Source organism: Staurois parvus, unplaced genomic scaffold, assembly GCF_062004578.1.
Source record: "Staurois parvus isolate SC_StPar_1 unplaced genomic scaffold, SC_StPar_1.0 ptg002686l, whole genome shotgun sequence".
Taxonomy (NCBI): Eukaryota; Metazoa; Chordata; class Amphibia; order Anura; family Ranidae; genus Staurois; species Staurois parvus.
In genome coordinates this window covers 663,971-687,539 of record NW_028320482.1, presented here as the reverse complement: position 1 = coordinate 687,539, position 23,569 = coordinate 663,971, and the positions used below count along the sequence as shown (strand labels likewise).

At 46.0% G+C, this 23,569-nt stretch overlaps 1 protein-coding gene across 1 annotated transcript; it reads right to left on the bottom strand.

The window, feature by feature from the left end:
• Nucleotides 1-14,014: 14,014 nt before the first annotated feature.
• LOC149429889 (uncharacterized) lies at nucleotides 14,015-23,354 on the bottom strand. Its single transcript, XM_089666355.1, has 6 exons — nucleotides 23,222-23,354; nucleotides 23,012-23,135; nucleotides 22,600-22,895; nucleotides 22,302-22,520; nucleotides 21,923-22,051; nucleotides 14,015-15,392 (listed from the first exon to the last, which is right to left on the bottom strand). The coding sequence occupies exons 2-6, from the start codon at nucleotides 23,094-23,096 to the stop codon at nucleotides 14,322-14,324; spliced, it is 1,800 nt and encodes a 599-aa protein (XP_089522481.1). The 5' UTR covers nucleotides 23,097-23,135; nucleotides 23,222-23,354; the 3' UTR covers nucleotides 14,015-14,321.
• Nucleotides 23,355-23,569: the final 215 nt, after the last annotated feature.

Genomic DNA, 23,569 nt, shown 5'->3' with positions numbered 1-23,569 from the left:
GTCTGGTTTTGGCGTGTCTTCGGGGTCTTCAAACATGCGAGACAGGGCGTCTGGTTTCGTGTTCTTAGAGCCAGGTCGGTAAGTAATATGAAAAGAAAAATCGGGAAAAGAAGAGTGCCCATCTCGCCTGGCGTGGTCTCAGTCGTTTTGCTGTTCTCAAGTACTCGAGGTTCTTGTGGTCGGTAAATATTAGGATTGGGTGTGTGGCTCCTTCCAGCAGATACCTCCATTCTTCTAGAGCGGTCTTTATAGCCAGGAGCTCCCGATCTCCAATGTCGTAATTTTGTTCCGCAGGTGTCAGTTTCCTAGAGAAGAACGCTACAGGATGCAGGAGCTCCTTGGTACCTTTCCTTTGGGACAGAACCGCTCCTACCGCGTTTTCGGAGGCATCCACTTCCAAGACATATGGAAGAGATGAATCAGGGTGGCTTAGAATAGGAGTGGAGGTGAAGAGACTTTTGAGGGTCTCAAAAGCAGCTTGTGCGTCAGGAGTCCCCTGTTTAGTCAATTGCGTGATTGGGGAGACCAGACCAGAGAAGTTTCTGATAAATTTTCTGTAGAAGTTCAAAAATCCGATAAAACGCTGTACGCCCTTCTTATCGTCGGGTATCGGCCAATCTAAAATTGCCGTGACCTTCTGAGGGTCCATTACGACCCCCGCAGGAGAGATGACCAGTCCCAGGAATGTGATACTATGCTGTTCAAAACAGCATTTGTCAGCCTTAGCATACAGCCCATGTTGGCGTAAGCGTTCCAACACCCTCATCACATGATCCCGATGAACCTCGAGTGAGGGGGAGAAAATTAAGATGTCGTCCAAATAGACGACCACAAAAACATCAAGGAAATCACGAAAGACATCATTAATAAAATGCTGGAAGGTGGCTGGGGCGTTTCAGAGCCCGTACGGCATAACCAAATATTCGAAGTGACCGAATCGCGTACGAAAAGCCGTTTTCCATTCGTCACCTTGCCTGATACGAACCAGATTGTAGGCCCCCCGCAAATCTAACTTAGTAAAAAGCCCCGCGTATTTTAATCTCTGGAGGAGTTCGGGAACCAGGGGTAACGGATAGCGATTTTTTATTGTGATCCTATTCAGATCACGGTAATCAATGCAGGGCCGCAACGACTTGTCTTTCTTTTCTACAAAGAATAACCCGGCCCCGGCTGGGGACGTGGAAGGGCGAATAAACCCCTTCTGGAGATTTTCGTCAATATATTCCCTCATTACTCCTGACTCAAGTTCAGACAATGGAAAAATACGTCCGAATGAAATTTCGGACCCGGGCAGGAGGTCTATAGGACAGTCATAAGATCGGTGTGGTGGGAGAATTTCTGCCCCTCGTTTGCTAAACACGTCCAGGAAGTCGTGGTAGGCCGGGGGAATAGTCTGAGTCAGGTCTGTATCTCCATCCATGCATAGGAGGAGTTGGGGGGCCACGGGCCCTGGAACATGGCAATGTTTCTGACAGTATGGGGACCGAAACTGAACTATTCCCTTTTCCCAATCAATCCGGGGGTTATGGGCCCTCAACCAAGGGAGCCCCAGGATGATCGGGAAAAGGGGGGATGCAATGGCGTCCAGACGGAGAAATTCTCAGTGATGGTCAGCTACAGTGGTGTAAATAGGGGGTGTCTCTTGATCTACCACCCCTGATTTAATTTTGGATCTGTAGAGGGATCTTTTGCTGATGAGCAAAGGCGAGATCCACAAAGCAACTACATGCTCCCGAATCAATGATTGCTGTCACCGACACGGTTCTTCCGGGGAGCTGTAAAGAGATTGTTATAGCCAGGTAACTAGACTGATTAGCCCTCTCTGCTGATAAAGAAAAAAAACTGGAAGCGGACTTACTCATTTTTGCAGGACAAGAGCGCACCAGATGACCAGCTTCTCCACAATAAAGACATAGGTCCTGTGCCCGTCTCCTCTGGCGTTCTTTGGCCGATAGTGACGGCCGGGCCAGTCCCAGTTGCATGGGTTCCGAGGTGTCCCCAGGTTCCAAGCTGTGAGTACTGCTCCACTGGGCTGGAGCTGCTCCCCTTGGTGGAGTCCATACTGCCCTTTGACCCTGGCTGCTCCTCTCAAACCGGCGTTCTCTCAGCCTAAGGTCAATCTGGATGGCCAACTCAATCAGTTTCTCTAAAGAGTCAGGGAGGCCTACCCGTGCTAACTCGTCCTTTAGGGCCTCAGACAGCCCAATGCGGAATTGGTGGCATAACGCTGCATCGTTCCATCTGGTATCCCCCATCCAACGTCTGAAGTCGGATGCATACTCCTCGGCTGCCCGATGGCCTTGCCGCAGTGAATACAGGGCTGTCTCTGCGGAAGCCACTCGCTGCGGATCGTCATATAAGATGGCCATGGCGTCAAAGAATTCAGTCACAGATTCGAGATGGGGGTCGTGATTCTCCCTCAGATGATGAGCCCAATCCTGGGGCTCATCCTGAAGCAGAGAGACTATAAATCCCACCTTGACGGTCTCGGTGGTGAATGTGCGGGGCTGTAGGTCAAAAAATAGGGTGCACGCGTTCCAGAAGGCCCTGAAGCGGCTCCGGTCCCCACGGAAGCGTTTCCGCAGGGGCACACGGGGTTCGGGAGTAGGTGGTGCGGATACTGCTCCAGAAGCTGGGGTGGCTGGCGACTCCCCAGAAGAGGCCGCGGTAGCTGGGCCCTGGGCAGGGGGTGCAGGTGTGACTAGCGTTTCCATACGATTCTCTAGATAGTTGTAACGGTCGTGCAATGTCTGGACGGCCTGGGTTAGCGCTGCTAGGTGCTGGCAAATATCCTCTAGGGAGGCCGGTCCTCTTCCTGGCTCTGTCATGGCCGCAAGGTACTGTTACGGATCCGCCAGGTGGTGCCTCTGGCAGCCCACTGGACAGGAATACCCAGAGCGTGGAGTCTAAGTTCCGGTCTGCGTGTTCACCAGGGCCCCTGATGGTGGGGATGGACTTGAAGCAGAGCAGGACCAGGTCATGACCTCCGAGCAATCCCACCCGTGGCAGAGGGAACCGCCGGGGATGGATACAGGAGGAGAGCCAGATGTGAGGAGGCCGGCAGGCCCAGGCAGGATGGATGGATGAATGTATCGTGGTCAAACTAGCCAGTTGTCACCGTGGGGCAGTGAGGTACAGAATCGGCAGGCAAAGAGTAGTCAGGTCACACGCAGGGTCAGTATAGGAAATGTCAGTCCGCAGAGGGGTTAAACAAGCCGGGGGTCAGGACAGGAGAAGGCAACGTAGTCAGAACAATCCGGGTCAAAAGCAGGAGAAGGCAGCGTAGTCAGGGCAATCCAGGTCAAATAACAATACTCACAGGGATACAGGAACTCAGGTAACAGGATAGACCTTGCGGCAATTTGTGACAGCGCAGGGTAACTTTAAATACCGCGCCCTGCGCTGTCATTGGCCGCCCAGCGGCGCCTACTGCGCATGCGTGAGTCTCAATAAGCCGCGGCCGGCCGGGACCTAGTGCCCGTATCCCGGTGAGAGCCGCCGAGACTGCGCATGCGCCGGAAGAGACGCCGCGGTGGACCCTGACAGCGTAACACTGCTCCACTGACCACTGGTGGGGTATCTAGGGAAGTCATTGCTTCTTGCAAGGGATATAATTTAATCAGATGGTGAACCTTCTCTCGGTCTTCTGCTTCTCCTGAGTAATCAAGTCATTTATTTCCTTTATAAAGGGGAAAAAATATAGTTGCTTTTGAAGAAAAGGGAAATAGCTTTTGGACTTTTGTGAGAGATCCCACTCCTCCCAACTGACAGATTGTTTAACTATCGAAATATAGAGTCACACAAGCACAAATCTGAATCCTAACTGCTCTGATTTGTCACCATCTAATGAAGAGTGGTCATAGTCTTCCACTGGCTTGTCACTGGGAGGAGGAATCAAAGTCACAGGTTTAGCAATGGAAAAAATCGAGGATGGGTACGGTGATATGATCTGCTTGAAGTACCTCCTGACAAGAGATCTGAGAGGGATCCTGCCTTGGGGGAGCTGCAATGTACTTCGAGATGGAGATTTTCACCACCTGCTTAAGTGATGCTACCTGAAGACTCTCCTGCTCCTTGTTAGACAAAAATTTGTCCAGGCAGGCTTTACAAAAATAATTTATTGAGCAATTCCACTCGGCAATCGGGAATGCTCTGGAGACAAGGGAGAATGGTGCCTCTTCCTGAGGTTTTTTTCCTCGAGTGGCTGGAGTGGTGCCTAGAAGTTCTGAGGAAGGGCTGATCTAATCGGATTGTGTACAGAGCTTAGCAGACCTCTTAGATGTTTTAGAGTGTGAATGGATGGGGCTGAAAAATAATACCGTGACGTGTCAGAAGCAGTCTTTTAACCACCCATATATGTATAATGACCAGGCGGGAGCTTCGCCAATTCAGGAGGATGTACTTCCCAGTTCTCACCACTCGTGCAAGGCCCCGAGACCTCACAGCAGAGCAATCTGTGGTCAGGACACAGCGCATCATAAGTCAGGGTACAGGGACAGGTACAATGTATTTGCTGTGACCAATCATAGCAATCACAGTAGAAAACAAATAAAGCACAAATGCAGCTTTAGAACTGTGTTTCGAAAACTGCTTACACAGCCATCATGACTGCAGTATGCAATCAGTGTAAACAAAAAAAATCTGATCACTCCCCCAGAGCAGTACAGGGTCAGTCAGTGTCCCTGATCACCGAGACACCAATCACAGTGTCCCTGATCACCGCCACACCAGTTACAGTGTCCTCGATCACCCCCACACCAGTTAGTGTCCCGATCACCCCCATACCAGTTACAGAGTCACCGATCACCACACCAGTTACAGTGTCCCCAGTCACCACCAGACCAGTTACAGTGTCCCCGATCACCACCACACCAGTTAGTGTCTCCGATCACCGCCACACCAGTTACAGTGTCCCCGATCACCACCACACCAGTTAGTGTCTCCGATCACCGCCACACCAGTTACAGTGTCCTCGATCACCCCCACACCAGTTAGTGTCCCGATCACCCCCATACCAGTTACAGAGTCACCGATCACCACACCAGTTACAGTGTCCCCAGTCACCACCAGACCACTTACAGTGTCCCCGATCACCACCACACCAGTTACAGTGTCCCCAGTCACCACCAGACCAGTTACAGTGTCCCCGATCACCACCACACCAGTTAGTGTCTCCGATCACCGCCACACCAGTTACAGTGTCCCCGATCACCACCACACCAGTTAGTGTCTCCGATCACCGCCACACCAGTTACAGTGTCCTCGATCACCCCCACACCAGTTAGTGTCCCGATCACCCCCATACCAGTTACAGAGTCACCGATCACCACACCAGTTACAGTGTCCCCAGTCACCACCAGACCACTTACAGTGTCCCCGATCACCACCACACCAGTTACAGTGTCCCCAGTCACCACCAGACCAGTTACAGTGTCCCCGATCACCACCACACCAGTTACAGTGTCCCCGATCACCACCACACCAGTTACAGTGTCCCTGATCACCACCGCGCCAGTTAGTGTCTCCGATCACCGCCACACCAGTTACAGTGTCCCCGATCACCACCACACCAGTCACAGGGTCCCCGATCACCACCACACCAGTCACAGTGTCCCCGATCACCACCACACCAGTCACAGTGTCCCCGATCACCACCACACCAGTTACAGTGTCCCCGATCACCACCACACCAGTTACAGTGTCCCCGATCACCACCACACCAGTTACAGTGTCCCCAATCACCGCCACGCCAGTTAGTGTCTCCGATCACTGCCACACCAGTTACAGTGTCCCCGATCACCACCACACCAGTTACAGTGTGCCCGATCACCTCCACACCAGTTACAGTGTTCCTGATAACCACCACACCAGTTACAGTGTTCCTGATCACCACCACACCAGTTACAGTGTTCCTGATCACCGCCACACCAGTTACAGTGTTCCTGATCACCACCACACCAGTTACAGTGTGCCTGATCACCGCCACACCAGTTACAGTGTGCCTGATCACCGCCACACCAGTTACAGTGTTCCTGATCACCGCCACACCAGTTACAGTGTCCCCGATCACCGCCACACCAGTTACAGTGTGCCTGATCACCACCACACCAGTTACAGTGTCCCTGATCACCGCCACACCAGTTACAGTGTTCCTGATCACCACCACACCAGTTACAGTGTCCCTGATCACCGCCACACCAGTTACAGTGTCCCTGATCACCGCCACACCAGTTACAGTGTCCCTGATCACCACCACACCAGTTACAGTGTCCCTGATCACCACCACACCAGTTACAGTGTCCCTGATCACCAGCACACCAGTTACAGTGTCTCCAATCGCTGCCACACCAGTTAGTGTCTCCGATCACCGCCACACCAGTTACAGTGTCCCTGATCACCAGCACACCAGTTACAGTGTCTCCAATCGCTGCCACACCAGTTAGTGTCTCCGATCACCGCTACACCAGTTACAGTGTCCCCGATCACCACCACACCAGTTACAGTGTCTCCAATCACCGCCACACCAGTTACAGTGTCCCCGATCACCGCTACACCAGTTACAGTGTCCCCGATCACCACCACACCAGGTACAGTGTCCCCGATCGCCCCCACACGTTACAGTGTCCCCGATTACCGCCACACCAGTTACAGTTTCCCCGATCACCGCCACACCAGTTACAGTGTCCCCGATCGCCACCACACCAGTTACAGTGTCTCCGATCACCGCCACACCAGTTACAGTGTCCCCGATCACCGCCACACCAGTTACAGTGTCCCCGATCACCGCCACACCAGTTAGTCTCTTTTTCTCAAGAGAGAATAAATTCAGTTCCTCTAATCTTTCCTCATAGCTGATCTCCTCCATGCCTCATATCAGTTTAGTTGCCCTTCTCTGTACTTTCTCCAGTTCCCCAATGTTCATTTTGTGAATTGGAGCCCAAAACTGAACTGCATATTCCAGATGAGGTATTACTAATGATTTGTACCGGGAGAAATTATATCTCTCGCTGGAGTCTATACCTCTTTTAATACAAGAGAGGATTTTGCTCGCTTTAGAAACTGCAGCTTTGCATTGCTGCCATTATTAAGCTTGTGATCTACCAGAACTCCCAGATCTCGGGTGAACCAGTTGCTGTGGTTGGGTTTTTTTTGATGGTTTATTTTTTGGCTTTGTTCCTTTCCCCCCATATTATTATACATCTGGACAGGGAGGAATAAAAGGTAAAAGGAAAAAGCTATGTATTGTCAAGATGGTCTTGAATCCTTGTGTTCCCAGTTTTGATTGGTCATTGCTTCTGTTATTATGCCTGTTACAGGATCTGCGTATCCACATTGTTCTGTCTATGTGTAATTGTACTGGTGCGGTAATATTGCTGAAGATTCTGTAAACCCTGTTCCATTTTTATTTTTCATTGTCTTGACAATAAAAGTTGTTTGGAGTTTAAAAAAAAAAAAGCGGAACTAAACCCTCCTATAGTATTTAGCCAAGGAAGCTGCCATCTTCTCCCTCTGTTTGATCTTCAACTGCCATGATGGTGCACATGTGGTCAGTAATGACACCAGCCATTTGATTTGATGACAGTTTGGTTGAGAGAAAAATCAAATGCGACAGTTAAATTCCTGGTACATGCAGGGAATGTAACCGATTTTTGAAACTGATAAATTTAGTTTAGTTCCGCTTTAAAGTCTCCTCCCAAGAAAATAGAGCTGTGGGCAAAGGTCTGCAGCTTCTAACATACCGTAGGTGGCAGATGAATGGTACCTGGCCTGAGTTGGGGAAGTAAATACGGCCCTCCTCATGTTGAATTTGATCTATCATTTGAAACAGAGTTTGTTTACTTGGCCAAAGCGTTAGTAGCATGGAAGACCACAGGAAACGTATGGTTCAAAAGTTTATGAATGTGGTCCGTGTGGAAGTGTGCCTCCTGTAGAAAAGCAATATGACATTTCCATTTGAACAGATCATGGAGAAGAAGTGAATGTTTTTCTGGGGTGTCAAGTCCTCCAACATTTACAAATTGAAGTTTCCATTCATGATTAAATGTCCTGGGCCCTCGTTAGCCATGATCCAGAGGAAAAAGTAGAGAAATATTGAAAGCTGCTAAAAAAGCACAACTGGCAAAGATCAATTGAAAGCACTAGATGAAACAAATGCAGCCCTTTATCTGGATCCCCCACGCCCAGACCACCAGCCAGAAAGGAGTATAAGATAACAGAGGGCTGAGGGAGAGATGGAAGGAGAAGAAAAAGCCCTCCCCTTAGCGTACTCTGAGAGGGTTTCAAACGCAACGACAAGGTCCCTCTAAATCAGGTTGGAGGAGGACATCGTGGTCACACCAAAAAATCAGGCACGTTAAATGGGGTAGACAGAAGGTTCACAACCACCAAATAGATCATAATGGACATGGGGAGGTATACACCACCAGGAACAGGCTATGTTCAATGATGTCATCAAGTATACCACGGAGCACAAATATATACAGAAACATAACACCTTCTCTGAAAGGCGTAGTTTTAAAAATTAAAAAGGTTGCTCTCTGGGGAGGCAACTTCCCCCCAGAGGGAGAGAATCAAGCCCCTACTTAGCCACCCCACCGTAAGGTGTGAACATTGCATAATCTATTACTCTCTCTGTAGCAGCAATTGGTCACTCTGCAACAGCGCCATCCCCCAACTCACCCCACAAAGGCCAAGCCATCCAGATACAAGAAGGGTGCCAGGAGACCTCGGGATGGAATGCAGGAACATAAGTATAGGGGGGGTCAAACCCCGCCCATATGGTTGTTTATCATTATATCTGGGCAATAGCTTTCTGTATTCAAATATGTATTGGTACCAGGGTCTTATAAAACTAGAGTGTCTACTATTAAGTTACCAGATTATTGGTGCCATTCTCTGCCCAGGAACATCTGAGGTCTAGGTTATTGCCATACCCGGCTTCACCGATCTATAGATAATTGACCTGCATCACCAAAGTTATGCAAGTATGACAAAAATAAGTTATGTAAGAGAGCTTGAAGAATAAATGGTTCAAGGGATTATAAGGTGCCAATGCAATTAGACTATTAAGGCTTCGTCAAAACCAAAATCACAGAAACTTGAGCAGTGGTCTCCAAACTGTAGCCCGAGGGCTCCTTTGCCACCTTTTATCTGGCCCTTGGGGCACCATTTCATCCACTGATACCAACAAGGGGGCATAATTCCCCCAACTGAAACCAGTGAAATTCCTCTAATGACACCAATGATAGGGCACGATTTCTCCCAATGACACCAACAATGGAGACCACTCACACCTATGATGAGTTACAATTCTGTCCAACGACACCAACAATGGGACACAATTCCTCCCAATGGTGCCAACAGTGGGGCCCAATGACACCAATGATGGGACACAACTCCTCTCAATGACACCACCAACAATGGAGTCTGATGAAACCAATGATGGCACACAATTCCTCCCTATGACGCCAGCAATGGGCCCAATGACACCAATCATAGGTCACAATTTCTCCCAATTACACCAATCATAGGGCACAATTCCTTCTACTGGAACAAAAGATGGAGCTTTTTTTTCCCCACTGACCTCAGGACCTTTTATATGCCAAATGGAAACAGTCCAGCCCCCTAAAGCCTGAAGGACAGTAAACTGGCCCTTTGTTTAGAAAGTTTGGAGACCCCTGGCCTAGAGCAACCTTGTTATTGAGCATCCCTGTAAAGTGATTGGATAGGCCAATAAGGGTCCCAAGATATTTAACCCTCTGACAACCCTTCAGCTGTACATGAAGTGTGAAGCCTGGGCTCCCTCCTCCAGAAGAACCATCTCTGCAGCACTCCACCAATCAGACCTGTTTGGTAGAGTGGCCAGACGGAAGCCACTCATCAGTAAAAGGCAAATGGCAGCCTTTTTTTGTTTGAGATTGGACAGGGTTGGTGGTATCCAATGAGCAACCTGATGGAGACTGAGAGGTACTGCAAAGAATGGGAAAAATTGCCCAAAAATAGGTGTGCCAAGCTTGTACCATCATACTCAAAATGACTTGAGGCTGTAATTGGTGCTAAAGGTGCCACCGCATGGAGCTGGGCAGCTATACATAAAAAACTGCCATTGCCCACACTGTATAAATTTGGACAGGGTCGGTGGTACCCAATGAGCCAACAAAAAAAGAATGAGAAGACCAAAAAAGTACCCGGTAAAGAGCCTTTTACGTACTGCATGAACCACCAGGAAGTGCAATATAGCAAAAATGCCTGGTCTGATGAGTTATGTTGACTAGATCATGTATAATGACATTAAGTAAAGGTCCATATACTGTAGGAAAGTCTGGCAGACTAGCAGTGGTCAAGCACTTGCCTCCGGCTATCCATAGCATAGATGAAAGTCAGGGCTAACTGTACAAAACGCTAACCAACATTTTGCAATTATATGTGACTCATTAGCTATATTTTGGGCAATGAGACTCTCCCCAACTGAACAAAGGGGAGCCGCCTCAGCCAATCAGCCTACAGTGCATCCAGAAAGTATTCCAAGCTTAACTTTTGCCACATTTTGTTATGTTACAGCCTTATTCCAAAATGGATTCAGTTCATTTTTTTCCCTCAACATTCTACAAACAATACTCCATAATGACAATGTGAAAGAAGTTAATTTTGAAATATTTGAAATTTATTAAAAATAACAAATGAAAAAAAACCCCATGTACATACAGTAAGTATTTTCAGTCTTTGCTCAATCCTTTGTTGAAGCCCCTTTAGCACCAATTCCAGCCTCAAGTCATTTTGAGTATGATGCTACAAGCTTGGCACACCTATTTTTTGGGTAATTTCTCCCATTCTTCTTTGCAGGACCTTTCAAGCTCCATCAGGTTGGATGGGGAGCGTCAGTGCACAGCCATTTTCAGATCTCTCCAGAGATGTTCAGTCGGGTTCAAGTCTGGGCTCTGGCTGGGCCACTCCGGGACATTCACAGAGTTGGCCCATAGCCACTCCTTTGTTATGTGGGCTGTGTGCTTAGGGTCGTTGTGCTGGTGAAAGATGAACCGTCGCTCCAGTCTAAGGTCCAGTGCGCTCTGGAACAGGTTTTCATCAAAGATGTCTCTGTACATTGCTGCATTCATCTTTCCTTCGATCCTGACTAGTCTCCCAGTTCCTGCCACTGAAAAACATCCCCACATCATGATGTTGCCACCACCATGCTTGACTGTAGGGATGGTATTGGCCAGGTGGTGAGCGGTGCCTGGTTTCCTCCACACATGACTCTTGGCATTCAGGTCAAAGAGTTCAATTTTTGTTTCATCGGACCAGAGAGTTTTGTTTCTCATGGTCTGAAAGTCCCTCAAGTGCCTTTTGGCAAACTCTAGGCGGGCTGCCATTTGTCTTTTACTGAGGAGTGGATTCCATCTGGCCACTCTACCATACAGGCCTGATTGGTGGAGTGCTGCAGAGATGGTTGTTCTTCTGGAAGGTTCTCCTCTCTCCACAGAGAAATGCTGGAGCTCTTTCAGAGTGACCATTGCGTGCTTGGTTACCTCCCTGGCTAAGGCCCTTCTCCCTCGATTGCTCATTTTGGCCGGGTGGCCCGCTCTAGGAAGATTCCTGGTGGTTCCAAACTTCTTCCATTTACAGATGATGGAGGCCACTGTGCTCATTGGGACCTTCAATGCTGCAGAAATGTTTCTGTACCCTTCCCCAGATCTGTGTCTTCATACAATCCTGTCTCTGAGGTCTACGGACAATTCTTTGGACTTCATGGCTTGGTTTGTGGTCTGACATGCACTGTTACCTGTGGGACCTTCTATAGACAGGTTTATGCCTTTCCTAATCATGTCCAATCTACTGAATCTCCCCCAGATGGACTCCAATCAAGTTGTGGAAACATCTCAAGGGTGATCAGTCGGAACATTATGCACCAGACCTCAATTTTGAGTGTCATGGCAAAGGCTGAGAATACTTATGTACATGAGTTTTTTTTTTTTCCATTTTTTATTTTTAATAAATTGCAAATATTTCAAAATGAACTTCTTTCACGTTGTCACTATGGGGCATTGTTTGTAGAATGTGGAGGGAAAAAATGAATGGAATCCATTTTGGAAAAAGGCTGTAACATAAAAAAATGTGGCAAAAGTGAAGAGCTGGGAATACTTTCTGGATGCACTGTATACTATTATTATACAGTATTTCTATAGCGCCAACAGTTTGCTCAGCGCTGTACATTACAATGGGAGACAATACATGAGACAGTACAGTAACAATACAATACACGAGGGGTTCGAGGGCCCTGCTCCTTAGAGCTTACAATCTAGGAGGGAGGGGAGAGTGGTACAGGAGGAAATAGCTGTGGGGGATGGAGTGGTGGGAAGAGCGGAGGAGATCAGCAGTTAGGTGAGGGTGGGGTAGGCTTCTCTGAAGAGATTGGTTTTCAGGGTGCGCCTAAAGGTGAGGAGGGTAGGTGACAGGCTGATGTATTGGGGTAGTGAGTTCCAGAGGATGGGGGAAGCCCTGGGGAAGTCCTGGAGATGGGTATGGGAGGAAACCAGGGAACTGGAGGGTAGGAGGTCTTGTGAGGAGCGGAGAGTGCGTTTTGGGTGGAAGATGGAGATCAGGTCGGTGAGGTAGTTTGGGGCAGTGTTATGAACAGCTTTGTACGTCAGTGTTAGTATTTTGAATTGTATGCGTTGAGCAATCGGAAGCCAGTGGAGGGATTGGCAGAGGGGGGTGGTGGATACGGAGCGGTTGGTAAGGTGGATGAGTCTGGCCGCAGAATTCAGGATAGACTGAAGCGGGGATAGCCTGTGTTGGGGTAGGCCGGTGAGGAGGGAGTTACAGTAGTATATGAGACATCATAAATTGGGAAGGGAGGCCAACTCCCCCTTCATCTCTGCGTCCAAGGTTCTTCAAAAGGCTACAGTGGAGCATTAACATGACGGTGCAGTGTGAAGATCCATGGTACACCCATCACAGAGCTGCTGTCAAGAGTAACAGTTATTGAAAACAAGCACATCCCCAAAATATGGAGTCCATGCTGATGCCTCTCCAACCCCCCAATATCCACAAAGTTTGATTGAACCACGGGTGAGCTCCACAGATCCAAACCCGTAGCTCAACCTGTACATAGTGGTGGATAGAATTGTTCTCCATAGGACCTCAAGGCACAAAGCGGGTCCCCAGGCAGGCTACAAGCTCGGTCCATAACAAATAACAAACTTACCAGGCAAAATGAATATGGGGAACCAGGGGCGGACTGACAACTCATGGGGCCCCCAGGCAATAGGGGATCATGGGGCCCCTGTGTCCTTGCCCAAATTTAAAAAAGCCTATGAAAAAGGTACCAGGGGCATCTCATGGGGCCCTCTACTGACCCCGGGCCCTCGGGCAGTGCCCGAGTTTCCAAATGGTCAGTCCGCCCCTGTGGGGAACAGAGTCAGAGTCAGCTTTCTCTCCCGTATGGGTGCAAACAGGGATTGGCGGCAGCCTTGCCCCACCTTCTTCAAGCATCTCTAATAGAATTGAAGGAAAAAACAATTGTAGGAATACTTCGCTGAGACAAAATTAAAACCAGAGAAGTGTCCCATGCACCCATGTGATCCTACGAAGGAGGGGTAAAAGGCTGATCATTAAGTTTCATCTGTCGGGAACTCCACTGAGTTGACCAGAATCTTGCGCGGCCTCTTGAGGTCTGTGTATGGTCCCATGTGTCCTGGCCCAGTCACACATCAGGGAGCCAGAATTTATGGTACCATCATTCTATAAAAACGCAGATTTCCTATAATCGTTAGCTACGTCCAGGGGCCATAATGATGTATTTTTCCTGAAATACTTCCATCAGAAAAAATAGAGCAATACTGCATTATGGCCAATAGATGGAGCCAATGAATATAGGAAATCACTTCATGAAACTAAACCCTGTCTCTTTTTATCATGACTGGACGAATATTTGTCAGATTCGCTCAACTTTTTTTTTTTCAAATAGACCTCCAAGTATCTGCGAACGCTCACAACACAAAATGTACTCAGCCAATGAAAGGTGATGACTCCATTTTTATTCTTCTCCTGATATCAATGGCCAACCCGGTCCCACACTTCATCCATGTCTTTGATGACCTCTGATCTCCTTATGAACTGTTTCTTCCATAGTGAAGATCAGCCATGGAGTATATCTGAGGTGTATATCAGGGTGTGCTTCTTCCCCACATGAGAGCTGGGATGTTCAGCAACAATCATCTAGAAGACATTTCCCACACTCAAGGCACTAATACACCTCCAGGGTTGTGTGGGACCCCTGATGTACAGGAAGACAGGAATTCAATGAGGAACATTTCCCTCACTCAGGACAGGAAGGTGGCTTTTTCACCTGTGTGCAGTCTCTGATGCCTGGAAAGATTGGACTTTTGTGAAAAACATTTCCCGCACTCAGGGCAGGAATACGGTTTCTCCCCCGTGTGAGATCTCTGATGTGCGACAAGCTCTGATTTTTGTAGAAAACATTTCCCACATTCAGAACAGGAATAAGGTTTCTCACCTGTGTGCAATCTCTGATGTCTGTATAAATGTGACTTTTCTGGAAAACTTTTCCCGCACTCAGGACAGGAATATGGCTTTTCTCCCGTGTGATACCTTTGATGTTTGACAAGTTCAGATTTTTGTAGAAAACATTTCCCGCACTCAGAACAGGAATATGTTTTCTCACCAGTTTGCAAACTCTGATGTCTGTATAGATGTGATTTCTCTGAAAAACATTTCCCGCACTCAAGACAAGAATAAGGTTTTTCCCCCGTGTGCAGTCTCTCATGTCTTCTAACATGTGACTTGTATGCAAAACATTTCCCACACTCAGGACAGGAATACGGCTTTTCTCCCATGTGTAGTCTCTCATGTCTGTTAAGATGTGACTTGTCTGAAAAACATTTCCCGCACATAGGACAGGAAAATGGCTTCTCCCCTGTGTGAGACCTCTGATGTGTGACAAGTTGTGATTTTTGAACAAAACATTTCCCGCACTCAGAACAGGAATACGGCTTCTCACCTGTGTGCAATCTCAGATGTTTATAAAAACTGGACCTATCTGAAAAACATTTCCCGCATTCAGGGCAGGAATACGGCTTCTCACCTGTGTGAGATCTTTTATGCACATAAAGAGCAGATTTAAAATTGAAACCCTTCCCACACTCAGTACAGGAGAAGCTCTTCTCTGTTGGAAGGCCGGCCCGGTCCTGCACAGTCTGAGGTTCCTCAGGATACGAGGAATCTGATGGTCCATCTACACTGGGTGGTGCCGGATGGACATTGAAGGGAGCCGGGTTTTCTCCTGGACTATACTGTGTCATGTCCTCATCTTCTACTTTCCAGTCTGGAGACAAAGTGAGACAATCCTCGGAGGTTTTCCTCATCTCCCGGCCATGGACTAAAATACAAAGACAAAGAGGATTAATAGACAGGAGCTGATTGGTTCCCTCAAACCAGGACTCCACCCACATCAGGCAGCTTGGTCTCTGAGGAGCTTACAATTCCACCCTCAAGGGAACTAGGAAATGGCTCCTCTGATCTCCTACCAGGTCATTTCTTTATTCATGGACCTTAGTCAGAGAGTGAGGAAACAACCAGAACTGTCTTTTATAGGAGGGACAGTGATGAGGGGATTATAGGACGAGGGTCCCCACCCCCTCTATCACTCATCGCCATCTTCCCAACACAAGAAGTACTGCACTTCCTTATTTAGTCCATGATTTAGTCATGAAGAACAGCGGGGCTGAGCCCCACCAGAGGTCAGAGAGTGAGGATGGGGGGAGAACAACCAAGATGAAGACTGGACTGATCCTTACATAGTTACATAGTTAGTCCAGCTGAAAAAAGACAAAAGTCCATCCAGTTCAACCACAGAAAAAAAAAAAAAGTTATAATCCTACACCCACAGTTGATCCAGAGGAAGGAAAAAAAACCCAGCAAAGCACGATCAAATTTGCTCCTGCTGGGAAAAAAATTCCTTCCTGATCCCCCGAGAGGCAATCGGATATTCCCTGGATCAACTTTTCCTAAAAATGTTATATCCAGTTATATTCTGTGTATCCAAGAAATAATCCAGGACTTTTTTGAAGCAATCCACTGAGCTGGCCACAACCAACTCTTGAGGGAGTCTATTCCACATTCTCACAGCTCTTACTGTGAAGAAACCTTTCCATCTTTGGAGATTACATTTCTTTTTCAGCAGACGTAAAGAGCGCCCCCTTATCCTCTGTGATGACCTCAGGGTGAATAACTCTATACCGAGTTCACTATATGAACCACTGATGTATTTATACATGGAGATCATATCCCCCCTTATGTATTATACATGGAGATCATATCCCCCCTTATGTATTATACATGGAGATCATATCCCCCCTTATGTATTATACATGGAGATCATATCCCCCCTTATGTATTATACATGGAGATCATATCCTCCCTTATGTATTATACATGGAGATCATATCCCCCCTTATGTATTATACATGGAGATCATATCCCCCTTATGTATTATACATGGAGATCATATCCCCCCCTTATGTATTATACATGGAGATCATATCCCCCCTTATGTATTATACATGGAGATCATATCCTCCCTTATGTATTATACATGGAGATCATATCCCCCTTTATGTATTATACATGGAGATCATATCCCCCCTTATGTATTATACATGGAGATCATATCCCCCCTTATGTATTATACATGGAGATCATATCCCCCCTTATGTATTATACATGGAGATCATATCCCCCCTTATGTATTATACATGGAGATCATATCCCCCCTTATGTATTATACATGGAGATCATATCCCCCCTTATGTATTATACATGGAGATCATATCCTCCCTTATGTATTATACATGGAGATCATATCCCCCCTTATGAATTATACATGGAGATCATATCCCCCTTATGTATTATACATGGAGATCATATCCCCCCTTATGTATTATACATCGAGATCATATCCCCCCTTATGTATTATACATGGAGATCATATCCCCCCTTATGTATTATACATGGAGATCATATCCCCCTTATGTATTATACATGGAGATCATATCCCCCCTTATGTATTATACATGGTGATCATATCCCCCCTTATGTATTATACATGGAGATTATATCCCCCTTATGTATTATACATGGAGATCATATCCCCCCTTATGTACTATACATGGAGATCATATCCCCCCTTATGTATTATACATGGAGATCATATCCCCCCCTTATGTATTATACATGGAGATCATATCCCCCCTTATGTATTATACATGGAGATCATATCCCCCTTATGTATTATACATGGAGATCATATCCCCCCTTATGTATTATACATGGTGATCATATCCCCCCTTATGTATTATACATGGTGATCATATCCCCCCTTATGTATTATACATGGAGATCATATCCTCCCTTATGTATTATACATGGAGATCATATCCCCTCTTATGTATTATACATGGAGATCATATCCCCCTTTATGTATTATACATGGAGATCATATCCCCCCTTATGTATTATACATGGAGATCATATCCCCCCTTATGTATTATACATGGAGATCATATCCCCCCTTATGTATTATACATGGAGATCATATCCCCCCTTATGTATTATACATGGAGATCATATCCCCCCTTATGTATTATACATGGAGATCATATCCCCCCTTATGTATTATACATGGAGATCATATCCTCCCTTATGTATTATACATGGAGATCATATCCCCCCTTATGAATTATACATGGAGATCATATCCCCCTTATGTATTATACATGGAGATCATATCCCCCCTTATGTATTATACATCGAGATCATATCCCCCCTTATGTATTATACATGGAGATCATATCCCCCCTTATGTATTATACATGGAGATCATATCCCCCTTATGTATTATACATGGAGATCATATCCCCCCTTATGTATTATACATGGTGATCATATCCCCCCTTATGTATTATACATGGAGATTATATCCCCCTTATGTATTATACATGGAGATCATATCCCCCCTTATGTACTATACATGGAGATCATATCCCCCCTTATGTATTATACATGGAGATCATATCCCCCCCTTATGTATTATACATGGAGATCATATCCCCCCTTATGTATTATACATGGAGATCATATCCCCCTTATGTATTATACATGGAGATCATATCCCCCCTTATGTATTATACATGGTGATCATATCCCCCCTTATGTATTATACATGGTGATCATATCCCCCCTTATGTATTATACATGGAGATCATATCCCCCCTTATGTATTATACATGGAGATCATATCCCCCCTTATGTATTATACATGGAGATCATATCCCCCCCTTATGTATTATACATGGAGATCATATCCCCCCTTATGTATTATACATGGTGATCATATCCCCCCTTATGTATTATACATGGAGATCATACCCCCCTTATGTATTATACATGGTGATCATATCCCCCCTTATGTATTATACATGGAGATCATATCCCCCCTTATGTATTATACATGGTGATCATATCCCCCCTTATGTATTATACATGGAGATCATATCCCCCCTTATGTATTATACATGGAGATCATATCCCCCCTTATGTATTATACATGGAGATCATATCCCCCTTATGTATTATACATGGAGATCATATCCCCCCTTATGTATTATACATGGAGATCATATCCCCCTTATGTATTATACATGGTGATCAAATCCCCCCTTATGTATTATACATGGAGATCATATCCCCCCTTATGTATTATACATGGAGATCATATCCCCCCTTATGTATTATACATGGAGATCATATCCCCCCTTATGTATTATACATGGAGATCATATCCCCCTTATGTATTATACATGGAGATCATATCCCCCCTTATGTATTATACATGGAGATCATATCCCCCCTTATGTATTATACATGGTGATCATATCCCCCCTTATGTATTATACATGGTGATCATATCCCCCCTTATGTATTATACATGGTGATCATATCCCCCCTTATGTATTATACATGGTGATCATATCCCCCCTTATGTATTATACATGGTGATCATATCCTCCCTTAATCTCCTCTTCTCAGTAGAGAATAAATTCAGTCCCTCTAATCTTTCCTCATAGCTGATCTCCTCCATGCCTCGTATCAGTTTGGTTCCCCTTCTCTGTACTTTCTCCAGTTCCCCAATGTTCTTTATGTGAATTGGAGCCCAAAACTGAACTGAATATTCCAGATGAGGTCTTACTAATGATTTGTACCAGGGGAGGGTGATATCTCTCTCTCTGGAGTCTATTCCTCTCCTAATACAAGAGAGGATTTTGCTCTCTTTAGAACCCGCAGCTTGGCATTGCTGCCATTATTAAGCTTGTGATCTACCAGAACCCTCAGATCCTTCTCCACCATAGACCCCCCAGATCCTTCTCCACCATTGACCCCCCAGATCCTTCTCCACGATTGATTCCTCCAGTTGTACCCCCCTAGTATGTATGATGCATGCATATTCTTAGCCCCCAAGTGCAGAAACTTACATTTATCAACATTAAATCTCATTGGCCCCATAGTCCCCCAATTACACAGAGCATTGAGTTTGACTTGTAAGTTGGAGACATCCTGTAAGGACGTTATTCCACGGCACAGCTTGGTGTCATCTGCAAAGACTGAAATTATATTTTTAATCCCAGACCCTATATCATTTATAAATATATTAAAAAGTCCAATGATCCTGAAGACCACCATCATTGGGGTATTGACTCCGCCCTCATTATCACTTTCTGTTTAAGGGTCCAAAGTTGGAGGATGTTACCACATTATTATCACCATGTAAAAGTCTGTGCTCCAATCACATCATCCGATATAAAATGTCCAGCTGGTAGGAAATGGGTGTAACAAAAGAGAATCCATATTATGTGTATATATAGCAGTGGGGGGAGGGGGAGAGCAGAAGTCAGGAGTATGTAAAGTACAACATAGCGTATATAGTGCAGGGGTCAGAAGTATGTAATGTACAACATAGAGCATATTGTGCAGGGGTCAGGAGTATGTAATATACAACATAGAGTATATAGTGCAGGGGTCAGGAGTGTATAATGTACAACATAGAGTATATAGTGCAGGGGTCAGGAGTGTGTAATGTGCAACATAGAGTATATAGTGCACCATCCATGGGACTAGCATTGGGCGGGTTTTAAGGAGATAACATTATCTCACCTTATTTTAATGGGGAATGGAGGACTGTTGGCCATTTCGCCTTATTACCTGTATTGATCTCAATAAAGCTGCTTACTTTGCTACACCGCAGTTGATTCTCTCTTTAAACCTCTTCTCTAGGGTATCCATTTGGTCTCCAAATAATTTTTGGTCTGTGTTTGGTTTTTGAAGACCCCACCCTATCAACTATTGGTGTGTCGGTGACCTAGCTTTGAGGTCTTTTTCCCCCTTCGGGATGAAGTGATTTCCTGTATCAGTTTTAATCTACTTAATTAATCTATGTAATATATAACATAGAGTATATAGTGCAAGGGTCAGGAATATGTAATGTACAACATGGAGTATATAGTAGTTTTACCCCTTCTACCTGCAAGGTGCAATTCAGGCTGAAGAAGGCAGTTTGTTTCCTGTGTCACAGTGCTGAGCAAAAATAGACATTTACAAAAATGTAGCAAGAGATTATCAGATTATTAAGCCGCTTCATAAAGATAAACATGTAGTGCTACCCTCTTGGGAGATGCTGGTTTTGAGTCCCCCCATTTTCCTGCATGGCCAGGCATTTTCCAACTTGTATCTAGACACACAAAAAAAAACAGTCCATGGGCTTGTTTTTTTGTTTTTGTACTTATTAGGGGTTTCAACTTGGATAGGGAAAAAGGTTCATGGGATGCCCAGCTTGAGTCACAGAACAACAAAAATGAGGACAACGTCCCTCCCTGGCAGACTGCCACAACAGATACTTGACTGTATTCCCTCTGAAACAACAACAGTCTTTAGCAAAGTAATCCCCTCCTAGGAGTCCGATGCCCCCCCCCCCCCCCCAAGTAGAGTTTTAGCAAAGTCGCAACTTGTAGGGGCTCTCAGTCCCCTTAGTAGAAAACAATACTAGCCCACCTGGCCATGGTATTTTTACCCAAGGCCAGAGATTGGGTAAGCAATAAACTGTGCCCTGAAGACTTCCCATGAACTTGCATTTGGCAGAATTCCCCCTTATAGGCCCTGGGGGTGCAGAGCGACTCATACTGTCCTCTACAGCTATGGATAGGATTGTTTTCAGACCATCTGCTGGGCTGGTTCTTTTCCAGTCTGTCGGTGGACTGTAGGGCAGTGAAGCTTCCTCTTTCAGCTTTTCTACTTCTTCCAACCTCCAGCCTGGAGGCAGAACCCCTTTGTCCGGGGCCCCCTCCCAGGCTACACAGCAGCACCTCAACCTTCCACCTGACTTCCCTCTTGCTGGCCAGGCTCTCTCATATAAATGGGCCAGTCTGCCACACTGCCAGGCCTCCTGCCTGGATTGGTCAGACTCCCATGAATTTGCAGACCAGCCCCTCCTTGCCTCCACCTACTGAGTTCTAGAAGCTTCTCCAAGCTTTTAGAGCAGGGTGAAGTACCAGACAGCTGTCCTATAGAGCCCTCCAGCCTTGACCTGAAATAAACTCTCTAACTATATCCTGGCTCCCAGCAAGCCTATAACTATACTAAACCAACTATGTACACTAGAGGCTACTACATACATAAAGGGGGTGAAGTTCAATGTACAAGAAATCCATATCTTGTCCAACTAAAAGCACATTCCAGCTCAGAAAATTGACCAGGGTATTACAGGATGATAATGCCCTGTCCTTCCCTCCTTTAGACCAATCAGTGAGCAGTATGGGTGGAGGAATGGATTTAGTGTTCATGACCCACCTGTGCTGATCTCTGTAGGAGTGTCCTCCTCTATAAATGTCCCCGTTATTCCATCCTCCTCCATAGACTGCTGATCATCCCTCACATACGCCTCTTCTTCTTCTGCTTTCACCTCAGTTTTCATCAGATCTTCACCCTAAACCAAGATAAAAACCATAATTAAAATATCATCTGTAAAATATACGCTTTAATATTGTGACATGTCAAAAAAAATCCAGTCATGTTCTAGATGCTTCATTACTCCGCACTCTTCATCCTCCTCCTTAAAATCTGCTTTGATAACAATATTATAATCCCTGAGGTTTCTACTCTGAATATTTCATAAAACATTAATTGAAACAAAAATGCTTTTGTACAGATCTAAACAGTGATTGTTCCTCATCTACCTGATGATGGTGAGGGATGGTGTGACCTTCCTGTGTGGAATCCCGGGAATACAGAGGACGGGGACATCTCTCTGGTGGGTTCCTGTTACTTGATGGCTCCATCATGATGTCCTTGTAGAGAACATTGTGTCCTTCAGTAAGATGCTTCATTATTCCAAACTCTTCATCCTCTCCTTTATACTCTTCTTTAACAATATTATCATCCCCGAGGATTCCACTCTGAATATATAATAAAACATTCATTGTAACAAACATGCTGTGTATAAATCACAACTACCAATAATTGTCACTCATCTACCTGATGATGGGGAGGGATGGTGTGATCTTCTTGTGTGGAACCCCGGGAATACAGAGGACGGGGACATCTCTCTGGTGGGTTCCTGGTATTAGGTGGCTCCATCATATCCTTGTGTCCTTCTGAAAACTCCTCCATCACTCCATACTCCTTATCCTCCTCTTTAAAAATCACAGCTACCAATAATTGTTCCTGATAAACCTGATGATGGTGAGGGATGGTGTGACCTTCCTGTGTGGAATCCCGGGAATACAGAGGACGGGGACATCTCTCTGGTGGGTTCCCATGACTGGATCCATCTGTAGGAAACACACACACTGACTGAATCCATTGTTTCTATGTGTTTATCAGATGATGGGGGATCTAGGTGGATCCTCCGTACTGCTCTCTCCTTTACAATAAAGTCTCCTCTTACCCGGTGATGTGAGGGGCGGCTGATTGTCCATCATGACGTCCTTGTAGAGATCCTTGTGTCCTTCTAAATACTCCCACTCCTCCATGGAGAAATAGACAGTGACACCCTGACACCTTATAGGAACCTGACACACACAATGATACAGTCACCATCCAGACACATCCCTTGTCTGTTACTGGAGAATGTCCCAGAATTCCCGGCACCGCTCACCTCTCCTGTCAGCAGCTCAGTGATCTCTCTGGTGACTTCTAGAATCTTCTTCTTCTTTCTCTCTTCTATCAGGGAGGGAGGTGGAGGCAATGTGATGTCATATGATCTCCAGACTTCACAGGAGGAAAACTCTACATCTGAACACAAAGAGCAACATCAAATGATATTCCCAGAATCCTCCTCACCTCTCTGGTCAGGTCTGTGTTTTATTAATAGAGATAAGAGTGATGTCATGTGACCTCCCAGAATCCTCCTCACCTCTCTGGTCAGGTCTGTGTTTTATTAATAGAGATTAGTGATGTCATGTGACCTCCCAGAATCCTCCTCACCTCTCCGGTCAGGTCTGTG